General features: G+C 45.6%; 1 protein-coding gene across 1 annotated transcript; it reads right to left on the bottom strand.

The window, feature by feature from the left end:
- Positions 1 to 10275: 10275 nt before the first annotated feature.
- LOC120841189 (piggyBac transposable element-derived protein 3-like) lies at positions 10276 to 11379 on the bottom strand. Its single transcript, XM_040212052.1, has one exon. The coding sequence runs from the start codon at positions 11377 to 11379 to the stop codon at positions 10276 to 10278; it is 1104 nt and encodes a 367-aa protein (XP_040067986.1).
- Positions 11380 to 14835: the final 3456 nt, after the last annotated feature.

Genomic DNA, 14835 nt, shown 5'->3' with positions numbered 1-14835 from the left:
TCAAGGCAGCGCCACCGCAGAGGGACGGCGTCGGAGCCGCGTGTCGGTGTATATACTTCGTTTCACGTCATGTGCGAGCGAAGTCAAAGCTAGAAGCGCGAGCCCAAGGCTCCGAGCGTGCCGGCTTCGCACGTGCGTACGTGCACCACAGGCGCTGTTACAAGCAGCATGCTCGCGCTTCTAGCGTTGGCTTCGCTCGCCCATAAGGTGAAACGAACTAGCCTTTTGATACCATATTCCCTCCAGAAGGTGATTTATAAACCGGGTGTTCTTTTTTTTTTCTTTCTTTTATTAAACTTTCAAGTTGTATGATTAAGCCTCAAAGGCAACACAATGTCTCTGTCAGTTACTTCAAAATATCTGTATTCCTTGGCAGAGTCCTGCCCTTTCCGTGCGGATACTTCGAAAGTCTGACTGATTATTGAATTCCTGTGGCCCACGAGGATGACAAAGGAATATGTGCAGAGAAAGACACTTCTTTTGACGCTTACGAAAAAGAAAAAAAGAAAAACGGTTGCAAAACCTGTCCTCGGATCCCTGGAAAAGGTCAAGACCGCTCAAGATTTTACGACTGACAGCCGTCGAATTCGGAGTTGTTCGGATAAATCCGAATTCGCGATAGTTTCACCGGCGAGTGTTTCACGGAGTTTATAGCATTTGTCCGAAAGTTAGAGTCCCTATCTACAACCTAGGTTAGGGCCCACCAGGTCCAATCACAGACCAGTTATAGGCACGTGTGCATTAGCGTGCTTTTCTTATACGCGCGTCGAAGTAATGCATTACGTGACTGGCTCCCGATTGAACCTAACGGGCCGTGGCGTCGGCTGACGACCATCGCAGGACGAGACGAAATCATAGTGCTAAATTCTTCTCGTTGATAAGACTGAAGGATGTGAATGAGATGTACTGTACTTTTTGCTTGGTGGATATTTTAATGATTTCGCGTACATAGAGCTGACTATCATGTCATGATTCGTGTGGCACCGAAATCCGGCTGGTGGATTGCTGAAATCATCACCTCATCAACCCTCCCGAAACCCGCTAGGAACCCACTCGCCAGTATTCCTTAGACCCACTGTGTCCGACCAAATCCGATCAACTGCCTCGCGCTTCGACACCAAGGCGGCTTTCGTTTGCAGCGTCTAGGCGATCTGAACCGATTATTTTATCTATACTTCAAATGGTGCAGCTGTCAGCGATTTGCAGTGTTGTTCAAGATACTCGACAAAAGTATTTAAGACAAGATACTAAATACCCAAGTGAGAAAGTATTTAGAGTAGTATTCAAGTTACTTTTGCGCCAAACTATTTTGAGTAAAGTGCAAACACTTTGAAAAATAATTGAATTACTTTCGAAGATACTTTATAAGGGCGCGACGAGCTGAAGTTATAACAACTAAATAAAAAAATGGGGGCATCTTGATTATATTAACTTAGCTGAAACGCATATCGTTCGATAACCTCATAGTGTACACCTCATTTGTCCCCCTAGACACGTGCAAAGGAGAAAGAAAGAACATTTACTCTTAGTACTTCCCCTTTGGGGACAAACTTCTTCGTACGCCGGAAAAGGTATTTGAGATACTGAGTAGAAGATACTAAGCAATGTAATTAAGATAAAGTGCTAATTACTCTCAATCGAATGTATCTTCAAGATACCAAAATACCGACAAAAGTATCTTAATTACAGTATCTTGAGTAGAGTATTTGAGATACGTAGAAGCCTTGCTATTTGCTTGTTTCAAGCGAACCTCCTGCCGTCATATTGCTGGCGACACAGGAGAAAAGTGGTTTACCCGCCCTCTTGTTCAACATACCATAAAATACGCAGTATAATTACGAAATATTTACATATATCTTTACTGATACAGAAAGCTGCTACATAACTGTTCAGGAAACGCACTGGTCGACACTTTTCAATATTTTAAAAATAAAGGTAAAACAAATAAAGAGTGGGCGACACCGGTCCAAAATGTATACCTCGGTAAAAAAAGTTCCCGTGTGTCTGTGTTTCCCCAAAGCAATTCGAGAGCCAGTTCTGTAAGCTACGGAGGATGGTCGGCGAATGGCGAAGCCATTGATGTGTCTAGACTGAAAAATAGTCGCCGAGGGGACACTCAGAGGCATGACACGGCTGTTGCCTGTCCGTCATAAAGACATCGTTTTTAGAGCGAAACAATATTTCGGATTCGCCATTCGCCGAGCTTCCCCCGCAGATTACAGAGATTGATCCTCTACTCTAGGAAAAGTAGACGCGCAGGAAGTTGTGCGAGGAAAGAAAAAAGGTAGCGAGTGGCGAATGTTTGTGATTTTGTGTGCCGGAAAAATATAAAAAGAACTTGAACAATACTTAAAAATTAAGTATTGTTCAGGTTCTTCAGGTTCCAGCAGACTTCACTGAGGCCTGCATTTTCATTTTCAGAAATTTCGGCAAACTCCAGTCGTGTGGCCTTTAGCCCCATAACTTTTGCAACTGTGATTCCGTGGGCGTCAAACAACGCCAGGCCGCTTCGTCACCCATAGCCCAAAAGCGACGTTCACGGCGCCCACCAGGATACCAGCCAAGGTCGCTGTACCGGGGCCACCCGATACTTGATACTTGTCCGCCGCCAGCAGGCCTTTTTTCGTCTTTTTTCTCTCGGTCGAGGCAGGGCCGGCATTTGGAGTGGGCGACCTATGCAGTTGCACCGGGCGCCATTCATAGGGGGGCGCCGAAAGGGCCGCCAGGTTATGCAGGGCTCAAACCTCGAGGGGATAAAATCAAAAACAAAAAAACGACCGCATCGCCGTTTGGCATTTCGGCCGCAAAACCAACGACTAAGTTCTTGTTATAATTGGCGTCCATCAACCCGCAGCCACCTGCGGATGTTGTTTTACTATAGAGAACCTCTCCCCCGTGAGATTCAAAGCGCCATTGAATGAGTAATGAACGACTAGGCAAGCGATCACCTCCGCACAGCTCTCAAATTACGAGCGGAGCAAAACCTGACTGGCAAAAAGCGATGGAGCCAGAATGCCGCACTCTTAGCGCAACTTACTAAACGGTGGCGCCAAACCCATCGGCGAGCAAATCAGTGTGTCGGAGCGAGTCACGGGACAAAATAGTATTGGAACTGAGTTTTGCTCTTAGTTATCATGTGCTTCGCTCAGAGTCTCTGATTGGCTCGCAGAAAACGTAGGCTTCACCCTTTTCCAAGTTATTCTGAGCCGAAGAATGACTACGCTCAGTAGGTCTGACCGGGGGTAAAATGAACCCGATTCCTCCCGACATTCGAGCTGCGCTTTGGGCAACGCTCGCTGTGGAGTCTCTAGCAGTAAGCTGAACGAACCAATGCCCCCTCAGCATCCGGTGAGTCTCTGTGCCCAGAGGCTTCAACCTAACTGAAAATAATATGTGTAAAGAACTTTGGATCCGCAGCTCTTTCTTTTTTTTGTGTGTAAGCGACCAGCGACGACTACGGACTTCCAATGCCGATCAGTGTTGCCAACTCAAAATTCAGAAACTCGCCACAAAAATCCCGAAAACCGCGAAAAACATATAAATTTATAATGTTGCGCAAGAATGGCCGCATCACAGCAGGCAAACCTGGTGTCCGACATGAAGCTCTAACTCTTGCAGTTCAGTTTCTCGTTTACATTGTTGTGTGGTACGACATTCTTTTTACAAGTTAATGCTGTAAGCGAGAACATGCAATGCAAAACGATGGACATCGTAGCAACCACCCAGCTGATGAAAGCATGCAGCGATTGCATCGACAATTATCGCGATGTCGGGTACGAAACTGCAACTGGCAACTGCGAACGGTCTTCCCGAGAGCATGGGTATTGACAGTGCGATGAAACCGGCCCCTCGACTGCGGCGGAAAAAGCGCCAGTTCTGTTATGAGTGCCAGGACGAGGTTGATGATGTCGAGACAAAATTCAAGCGAGAGTTCTTCTACGAGATGATTGACCGTGAGATGTCGATTGAAGAACGCTTCACGCGGATGGAGCAGCACGTGAGCTTTTGGGGGTTCCTTTACGGCCTCACCCGACTTCCCGACAAAGCGGAACTTCTTAAACTTTGCCAATGCCTTGACCATGCACTGAGAGTCTGAGACACCTAGAAAGTGCCGACATCGACGGTACAGATCTCTGAGAGGAGCTGATCTAACTATGCAGCCTGCTGCCCACTGGATGCAGTGCTCGCCAGGACGTCCTCCAGTTCATTCTGGACAACCGTCTATGTGACAAATTCCCTCATACGTGGGTGTCATTAAGGATCCTCCTCCCTTTGCCAATGTCAATGGCCACCGCTGAGAGGAGTTTCTAAAATTAAAGCTTATTAAGACATACCTAAGATCAACCATGGCAGATGACAGGATATCGTCATTGGCAATTTTGTCCATTGAAAACAAGATAGCGTCTAGCCTGGATATGTCGCAAGACGTAGCCCAATCTGCGTTGTTGAAGGCTCGGAAGGTTGCCTTCTACGGCATTTGACATGGTTAACTTGCGCTTTTGTTTTCTCTGTCCATTAGACGCTAGCTTGCTATGGGAGACCCACAGCTGAAGTTTGGTTAATCTAAGAAATACATGATTCTTGAACTTTGAACACGGTGCCGACAAAGCTCTCAATGCTCGCGAACGTCGTTCGTTTTTAGGACGCGGTTTCCGACTGACAATGACAAAATCGCGACCATTCGCGCTGGGTCACTGTGGCATGTTTGCTTACAACGTGATGTTTTGTGCGAGAATAGTATACGTGTGTGTAAGGGGGGAAGGGGGGGGGGGGGGGCGCCACGGCTGCAGTTTGCCCAGGGCGCTTGCTGCTCTAAGGCCGGCCCTGGGTCGAGAAATTTGTGCTGAAAACGAAGAGACATGTAGTGGATGTATTTGGACAGAGCAGGCCTATTCAACTCAGAGTACCGCAAGATTGAACGGCTTATTATGATCATGGTTAATGCTGTTTCATTAGAGGGGCCATGCAACGATTTTGCTACTTTCAACGAATACTGTTCTGAATGAATACTTGAAGCTCATTATGGGCGGAAAGCGTGTGGCAACCCTCCACAGATCTTGCGTATTCGTGCTCGTCGTGCTCTAATAAGTGATCGGTGGGCCATTGTCCGTGGGGTCCTGTGCACCACGTGACCACGCTGGAAAAAACGCACCTTTGGACCACGTGACCATGTCCCGTGGGGGTCATGTGAACATGGTCAGTTGGATCCCGCCCACCACGTGACCAAACTGCGAATAGCGCGCCTATGGTGGTCACATGATCACGTGACCTTGTTGCGTGGGGTCACGTAATTACGCAGCGACGATTAAACTTGTAGCTCATGGCGTTGCGCATGAGATACTTGCGCGACACTTGTGTCAGTATGGTTGTGCAAAGTGCCCGAAATTCGAACTTAAAATTGCTGCAACGCAACTTTAAACCGCGTGGAAGCAAATTAGTCACGGCTTCCGGTTTTAGCGCACGCGCCAGCCTTTCTCCCTACAAAAGGCGAAATAAAAGGCAGTACATTGGGGGATAAGCGAGTGAGGAGAGGACACGTTCATGGTAGCCGGCAGGTAGACCGGCATAACATACTTGTTTGTTGCTGTTGTTAAAAAACATCTGTATTAAGTCTAATAAAGGAAAAATAGAAAGGGAGAACGATGGGTGGCTACCCCTATTCCGGGTCCCATTAAATTTCTATCGAGGTGCGCGCTGTCCGAGGCAGAACGAAAGTTCTTGTGTTCGTGGCTTTTATTTTCAGCGCTGTAATAACACGAATGTTGAGGACCCAAATAGGGCATTAAGATTATCAAAATATTTTTCCTGCTTCTCCTGGCTCATGCAAATGTACTTTACCATTTGCGAAAATCAATGCCGCTATGCTCTAGAATGTAATGCGTCAAAAAGTAGGAGTAATTTCGTTAGACTGAACAAAATTACGCGTAAACTCCTCTCAATAGTGTTATGGTAGGTCATATGATAGAGTTAGTATGACATATGATAGTTGTCCTCTTCTAATTAGCTGCTTAGAACATCTAAGGACCTTGCAATTGCAAGAGACGAGCGATTTTATGGGAAAGGGCGACTCAGAAAGATACAAACTTACGTCCACATTCAAGACGACCAAGTTCCGCTCCTTTGTGCACTCTATTGCACGTGGCAGTGCCTTGTTGAATAACCGTACTTCGGGCTCAACTGCCTTCTTTCGGAGTTGCGGTATGAGCTTGTAACAGAACACAAAATGTACTCTTTGCCTGAGCCATAGGAGCAGGTCCCGAAAAGCAAAGTCCAGATGCTAGCTGTGCTTTGCAAAAACGCGCACACTTATTGAATCATCGGAAAATATGTGATAGCATTTCTCGGTAGAAAGAACACGAAAATATAAAATTTAGCCAAAAGATGTAGATTCGTCATGTTTTTCTTTGGGATCTAGTATAAAACTAAAATAACAAGACCTTGAGATAGTTGCATGATTTTCGTGTTGCACAACAAACTTTGATGTTTGCTTCAAACGACTATTGAAGGTGTCAAAAAGAAAAAAAAAAAGACGGGTTTATTACGGTTATCGAACGCGGTTTTATCCAGGTTCGTTTCAACGAAAGGGGTGCAGTGTATCGAAGCACGGTTTAGCGAAAATGGATACATTTTATCGAGGCCTCCGTTTGAGAAATGCTGCTTGTAGGCGGCGGCAAGCTAGGCTTCCAAACAGACCGCGCTTCGTGCGGGCACCCCTCGCTATCGCTCGGGAAAAGTTTAATATAAGTTCGAGCGTGGATCGCCAAAGGTTGGTTAGCATGCGGGCGGTCGCCATTTTCTCTAAACGGCGATCCGATCTGCTGTTGTCGTGAAAACAGTGTTCGCTAAAACGAGCTTCCCTAAACCACACTTCTCCGAAAATCAGCACATTCTTCTCCATAGCTTACAACCATGCTGGGGTGTTGTAAGCTCTTCTTCTTTGACCAAGGCTGACCCCCTGTCGCCATTTCGCAGGTTGTTTCCGCCTACGTAGACTACCGCGAAATCGAACTTTTTGAGAGGCAACCCGTCAATGTTCTCCTTGAGAGCCTGCACCTTCGCCCCCGAGAAGCTAAAGCTGCACACTTGTATGCACTCATCTAAAAAGCGCGGCAAAGCCATTTCACTGGGCTGCTCCCGAAGATTGCGCCTTTCATCTTCGTCCGGACCTCAGTGAAATCTTCTAAATCTCACTTCTTTGTATACCAAGGTCGAACGCTAGAGCACGTCTTTTGAAAGCAATACACCACAAGCGCACACAAGGAACTGAATAAAGACCCAGGATCGGCTGAGTGAGAAACGGCTTGCTAGACATATTTTGGCCTCAAACATGCAGTCCGTGTTTGAAGTGCAGGCCACTATAGACTACCGAAAAGTAGCTCCTAAAGTCATTTTTACGGAACGTGCAGATGGTCTTCACCGGAGAAGAAAATTGTGGCGGAGCACTTATTTGTACGTGTTTTACTTCTTTTGATATCTAGCATTCAACAATGCTGCGGAATGCCACCGTGAAAACTAACACCAAACAAAAACTAACCCAAAACAAACGAAAGAGCCAGAACCCGTGCAAACTCCGCGCGAGGTCTTTCCTTTTGTTTTTACTTTGTGCACGCGGCCCAACGCTGCCCGGTGCCGCCAGCTCCGTCCGGACGGACTTTGCGGGCACTGAAAGTGAAGGGAAACAAAAGGAGACAGACGCGCGCGTCTCCGACCGAGAAAAAGGAGGCAGGAGGCTTTGAAGTTGAACTGGGTGAACTTGAGCGCAGACGTCTCTGTCGAAGAGCGGGCCCCGGACGGACGAGTTCACCCCAAGTTGGAGGGGAGGCAGGCGAAACCAAATTCGCGTAACCTGCCGATCCGCCGCCGCGGCATTTGCACCCGCAAATGAATGGGCTTGGCAACTTACAGACTCGCAAGACTTCACACTCAATGAACCGATCAGGTTAACCAGTTGACAGAAAAAGAAAGTGAAATAAAATATTTTGCTACGCGAAAGCGGTAGGTTTTGTACTAACAGCGACAAAGCGTCTTTACTACGGCTGATCGAACGCCGTTATATCGAGGCTCATCTTAGCGAAAGGGGTACGGTTTATCGAAGTACAGGTTTAGCGAGAGGTGCACGTTTTATCGAGGCCTCCGTTTGAGAACTGCTGTTTCTAGGCGGCGGCAAGCTAGTAGTAATGCAAAACTATCGATAAATTGACTATCGATACTATCGATAGTTTTCCCAAAACTATCGATAGTGTCGCAGAACTATCGATAGTCGACTATCGGTAGTACTATCGATAGTTTTTCGATAGTCGACTATCGATAGTACTCTCGATAGTTTTTCGACAGTCAACTATCGAGAGTTTTTCGATAGTACTATCGATTCCTTTTTTACTATCGATACTCAGTTTTCTGGTGACTATCGATAATGCTATCGATAGTTTTGCACTACTAGAGCGAACACAGTTGCCGCACCGCCGCTCGCTTCCCCTTCCTCCTCTCTTCGCCCAAACTCCCGTCTTCGTCATCACTGTAAGCTGAACCGAAGTTGAGACGGTAATTGCTTGGGCTAGTTGGTGTCCCATTTGAAAAAAAAAAAAAATAAAGCGAGAAAAAGAGACGAGGGAGCGACGCACACTACTAATGTCGCATAGCTATCGATATTAAATCGTCGACAGTACCATCGATAGGTTTACGATAGTCGACTATCGATAGTTTTCTGATTGTCGCTTAACAACAATTTTCCGATCGTCGAGTATCGATAGTACTGTTCATAGATTTTCGATAGTCGACTAGCGATAGTTTTTCGATAGACGACTATCGATAGTACTATCGATAGTTTCTTTCACTATCGATAGTCAGATTTCTGGCGACTATCGATACTATCGATAGTACTATCGATATTTTTGCACCACTACAAGCTAGGCTTCCAATCAGACCGCGCTTGGCGCGGTCACCCCTCACTGTCGCTGGAGGAAAATTTATTATAACCTCAAGCTTGAGCGTGCACGACCAATAGTTCACCGCCAAGGGTTCGGCAATCTAAGCTAATGAACCAGGGGGATATCGGAAACGGCACCCCGGCTGCCATCATTTTCTCTAAACTGCGATTGGATAAACTGATATCGATAAAACGGCGTTCCCTAAAAGGAGCTTTTCTAAACCGCATGCCTCCGCGACAAAACGGGAATCCGCGGAGGTAAGAGCGGCATCGAAATGAGCACATCTATGTCCATTTGGACTGTTGGCGTTTCATGTCATCGCCAACGGGCGACAGAGTGCAAATAACCCGTGCCGCGTTTTTTTTTTTTTTTTTTACATTTGTTTCCGCTCTTTTGAGGTGTGCGTGTGCTGCGTGTGTTGCTAGAAAAGTATGCCAATTATTGAGATTCTAAAAGCAAACGTCTCGCAAGATGAGGTAATCGGATAACACTAACACTGACATTATGTCAAAGTGATAGCCTGTGTCTCCCTAGGTTTACCACCAAAATTTACAAAACGTCCTAGTACTTACACAAGATAATGACTTCGGAAGGCATTTTAGGTGTGTTTTGCTACTTTTTTTTTACTTTACGAGCTACCTTGCGGAAAACACCAAGTAATCAAATGACTAATGCCGAACGTATAAATGACGGAAAATTAGATAGAAGTATGTCGTGCTAAATAAAATTAAAAAAAAAAACTCGTTCGTCCACAGGTAACTTAAATCGATACATGGGGATTTAACCCTTTGATGCCCAAACTACTTTCCCGGTGAAAGAATGAGGTGAAACTTTCAGGGTTAATTCAAAACGAGTAAAAAAACGATTTCCAACAAAAATTTAAAAATTGGCTTTAATGGTTATGCTTTTGTGGAATGTTGCTTCTGAGCTACATTGGGCATTCGGGACCACTACTTAGTGTGAAATGCCATGAAGCAGTTTCTGCTGGGGATCAGGCAGAGATGCACGTTGCACTTGCTGCAGTAGAGGAAACTGAATCCTTTTGAGCAGGACCTGCAGCGTTGCCTTTTTTTCCCAATGACTGGCCAGTGCTGAACACCGTCGTACCGAACATCGTCCACCGGCTTCTGCATTCTTGGATGCTTAGCGCTTTGATTTGGCGATGCTTCGTCTTCTGAACGAGACTGCCGTTTTTGTTTATTGGCATTTCTCAAGCCAAGCGCCTCAGCCACATGCATCCTGAATCTTAGCAGCGAAAGTGGCTTTCGGGTGTCTGTCGCCTTGCAATGACGCTTGTAGAGCAACCAGGCATTCACGATGGACACATCAATGGTCCAGTAGAAGATCCTCATGTACCACTTTCGTGACTTGTGGTCGGTACGATATAACTCGATGAGCATATCTGCTGGTCGACACCTCCCATTGAGTCATTGTACTCTTTTACTGCAATTGGTCGAGTCACTTCTATCTGTTTTTTTTCTTTGTTGCTCCAACGGGTGCACGTGTCAGTAGGCTGAACGCCAGCGTAACTTGACACCAACTGTACAGTTGCATTGTCAAGCCACTTGATGACTTGAACCCCACTTTCAGCATCTAGTTTGTAGTCCACGGCACCCCTGCCTTGACTTTTTAGCTCGGAGTCCAGAGCCAAGGGGCATTTTTCAGTTCGGTCTGACCTGACAGTTCCCACTGACAGGTAGCCCTCTTTTTTTAGATGTTCAACCAGACGCAAACTGGAAAACCAGTTGTCGAAGAAGACTTTGTGGTTTATCCCTTGTGGTAGGTCCCTGACAAGATCAAGAACGATATCTCCAGAGATTCCTAATCCATGGTCTGTTGCAGTGCCTTTACCTTCATAAATGACAAAATCGTGCATTATGCCCGACGAGCTGGCCCTCGTGAACACCTTGAAGCCCCATTTGTGTGGCTTCGCTTTGATGTACTGCTTCATCTGGCTGCGGCCCTTGAATGGTATGATTTGCTCATCGATGCTTTGCTTTTCTTCCGGTGGCACCAGTCTTAGGTTCTGTCGGAGCGCGTCTATAATGGGACGGACTTTGAAGAGCTTGTCATGTCCCTCGATTCCTTTTGGTTTCTGCTCCATGTTGTTGTTCATATGTAAAAAGCGATGTATCTCCTCAAACCTGTTCCGGCTCATCAGGTCTGCAACAGGTGCATATCTTGTCCCACCCTGCCAGAACATTCTGAACTGCGGCATTTTTATGACACCACAGAGCACAAGGATAGACAAGTACTTCCTCATCTCTTCGCCAGTAACACCCAAACTCTTGCCAGACTGTTGCACACTGTAGAGGTTTGTTTCAAATGTGAGTCTTTCGCACATCATTTCATCAAAAAACTTCGCAAAGTACTCGTATGGAGTGGGAAGTTCTTCAGGGGGGGGGGGGTGGCAATGATCCTTTCCACTCATGATCAGTGAACACAATGTCATCTCGTATCCATTTTCTAGAATCCTTTCTTTTTGATGCCATCCGGGATTGAGGAGGAACTGACGGCTTGGTTGATAGTGTCTCTGATGGCTTGTGTGGTAAGCACGCTTCCTCTTGAGCGTTCATAGAGGTATCAATGTCCCTCACGACTTCCAAAGGGCAGAGATTGATAAACTGAAGGTCAGCCGCAGGGTCATAGTCAGGGTCATCGGGATCACTGTCAATCTCCATATCAGAAATATCCCCATCAGGCAAAAATATTAGCTCTTGAATTTCTTCTTCAGTAAGGTGTCCATTTCTTCCGGTACCACTCATCTGGACAGTAAAAAATATTACACCAACATATTTCATTTGAATATTTTTATCAATGAGAATGTAACTATTACAGTAATTAAATTACACTGAATATCCATACTTTATATGGCGATAGAACAACATAAATCGAAGTACGACTGAACCACGAAGATCTGAACCACTAGTAACACGAACGCCCAATGTAGCTTCAGAGCTACAAAAGTTTGTGTTCCACTTAGGGTTAGACAAACCAGACAAAAACTAATATATTTGTTAATGAACGTTTTCCGTTACGAGTTGAGATTGCATTCAGACGCTTATTTGTCTCGAAAGACTATTGGGTAATATTATATTTAGAATAGTACTTACATTGGCGGAGCACCCAAAAAAACGTGGCTGCCGACGCAATGAAGTTGGGGTATAGAATAAAATCAGGGCACGTGCTGCCATCTATGTTGTAGGTGGCGAAACACAAGGTGTTGCATGAGAGCTACAATGGGCATTCGCGGTTCCTGGCGTCTTTGGTATGTAGAAAAAAAATATTCTTTGGAGTGTTGCTCCTGAGCTACTGTGGGCATCAAAGGGTTAATTCCCCATGTGTAGTTTGTTCGGGAAATTCATAATCTCGCGAAGGGAGTTTTTGTGCAATAAGAAGAATTGTTTTTTCACTTCCGCAGTTCAATATCGTAGCTTATCATCATGTATGTCAGCACAAATGACATTCACCAACTAAAACAAAATCACACTTTCTTCGAACGCATTGCTACATATTAAAAAAGAAATAATAAAAACCAAAAGAGCAAATAATAATAGGCCTCGTGAACAATTATAGCAAACAACGAAGACATTATTTATTTTGTTTAATCTACTCGCTTCGATATGCTTTGCACAATTCGGAAGGTGCATCTGGTGTTTCAGATAAGAACGGTCGACCATATCCGGTGACAATTTTTAATTCTGACTAGAAAAATGCATCTTGCTGCCACAATGCCGAGGAAAACGGAACCGGTCGTTGTTGTTGTTGTTTTCTTTTTTTTTTTTCTTTAGGGGGGGGGGGGGGTTGCCTCCAAGAAAAAAAAAAGTCAGAAACACCTGGTCAATCTGAAGCGTTGTTTGCGGATTTCGCAACATTGGCATTTCAAGCAACTTTCGCCCAAAATGTGTTGTGACTACTGGCCCAGAAATATTTACCGACAAAGTAAGTATGGAAATGATTGACCCAAATTATTTATCACGAAGTATCGACGTCGTTACTTTGAAATAAAAAATCGCACAGACGACTGCACAATGAGCCGTACAGCTTAAGTTTTATCTTTCTTTCTCCGCATTTATTCAAGCCAGGATTTTCAAACTTTGTCAGCGTGTTGTCCTCTACTTGGCTAATCTTCGTGACAAATATTGTTGTCCTAAGTTAACGGGAAAAGTTCACGAAAAAGGCTCAAATAAAAGCATTTTCGTAAATGTGCATAATTTTGAAAATCAATTTAAAAAGAAAGGCCATCTTCGATTTTTTCAAACTCTTCCAAGTTAGCGCCAGTGATATGTACTAACAGGATGTGCAAAAATATGTTGCATTATTTGTGTGTCTTTAAAGTTACAAAGCAAGAAAATCTGGCCAGATAAAGGCTACCGCGGTTGCCATGAATGAGGCCTGTGCATGCGTACGCCTATTTGACAATTTCATTATTTTTACACAGCGTAAAACTTCTCCCGGGTGGTCAGATTGACAGCACAGAGGTGGAGGGTACTTTTGAAGTGATGATTCTTGATACGTCTTTTTTTGTCTGTATTATTAGTACAAGAGTCACAAAAATGCGCAGAAGCTGGAGCAATCGCGAGACGCTAGCCTGTCGCACGCTTCGCAGGGCCCGTTTTCTATAGCGGGCGTGTAGCGTCTCTGCGCACGCCACGTAGGGGAAACGATCGGTGCGGCTCCGATAACAGGCGTTTAGGTAACAGGATATAGGGCTCTAACACGATATTGAGGATAGGGCGCCGTACAACGGGGGCACCTTCGCGCGGCAATAGAGCCTCGGCCGTAAAGAACCGCACACCGCAAAAAAAAAAAAAAGAGGAAGAAAGATTTTTGTTTGTTTATAATGCAATTAAATGCAAAGGTGCAAGCGAGCTGGACAGTTCGTTTGTTTGAGACTTTTTCTGCTCCTTTTTCATCCCATTTTTGTCTTAGACTCATTGTAGCCGCTTCGCACTAGCCTGCCAGCAGGCCTGGTGGAATCGAGCCTTTATTGACCGAGTGGCTTGTTTGTAGACGCTATCGTTCGTGCTACGAGCAATTCGTGTCGCAGTGAGTTGACGCATGTATACACTGTCAGCAGTGCCAGGATTGAATTCCAGGCACGGGATGGAGGGAATCCCAGGCACGGGATGGAGGGAATCCCAGGCTGTTGTTTTCATTTCAACTGAACTCCTGAAAGTCAGCCCTTGCTAATCAATGCCACGTTGGGTAATTTGGTGCTGAGGACGTCCACCATATCTGACGCACATTTCATATCTGATGTAGCCGGCCCTCAAAGGTTGTAAACAGTTGCATCATGGTGCTTGACGAGGCCTCCAATCCCATCGCAGGCGTTCTTGCCTCCCAGTAGCGGAAACTAGCCACTTGGCCGACAGGTACTCGGTCTTAGCGAGCTCATGAAGTTGGTGCCTATTCCTGAAGTAGCTTGCTCCGCCGTCACTGACCCACATAAAATGTGCGTAGAAAGGAGCAACGTCCTCAAGCCACTCGTGAATGTTCCCAAGGCCGTAGTATGCGCGGGCGGAATCGTGGCTGGTGTCATCACTGATTGCAGCGCAGCTACAAGTCCCTTTTTTTGGTTTTGGTTTTGGGCATGAAGTCGCATGTGACTATCTTCTCTAATAATATATGGCAACCGAAGAGGTTGTGCCCTCTAATGGTTTCGCCTCTCCTCCTTTTCCTTCAATCAACGCACCCATTTTTGTGAGGTGATCCTTCGGGTGACCAATTAATCAAAAAACACGAAAGATGCAGCTACACTGCCCAAAACGTGGACGGGAAGGAAAATACGACGTTTCGGGCGACCGTTCTTTTTCAAGTGATAGATACGAAACACGGCGAGAAACAAAGAAAGGGTCGTATACCTCACAAGAAAAGGGGGCTATACATTTGTGACTCACCGATTTTT

Source organism: Ixodes scapularis, unplaced genomic scaffold (genome assembly GCF_016920785.2).
Source record: "Ixodes scapularis isolate PalLabHiFi unplaced genomic scaffold, ASM1692078v2 ptg000236l_1___fragment_1__unscaffolded, whole genome shotgun sequence".
NCBI lineage: Eukaryota > Metazoa > Arthropoda > Arachnida > Ixodida > Ixodidae > Ixodes > Ixodes scapularis.
This window is presented reverse-complemented; position numbering and strand designations above follow the sequence as displayed.

What these genes read in the sequence shown, in the direction of transcription:
- LOC120841189 (XM_040212052.1), bottom strand. Translation starts at nt 11,379, where the DNA reads ATGACATTGTGTTCACTGATCATGAGTGGAAAGGATCATTGCCACCCC.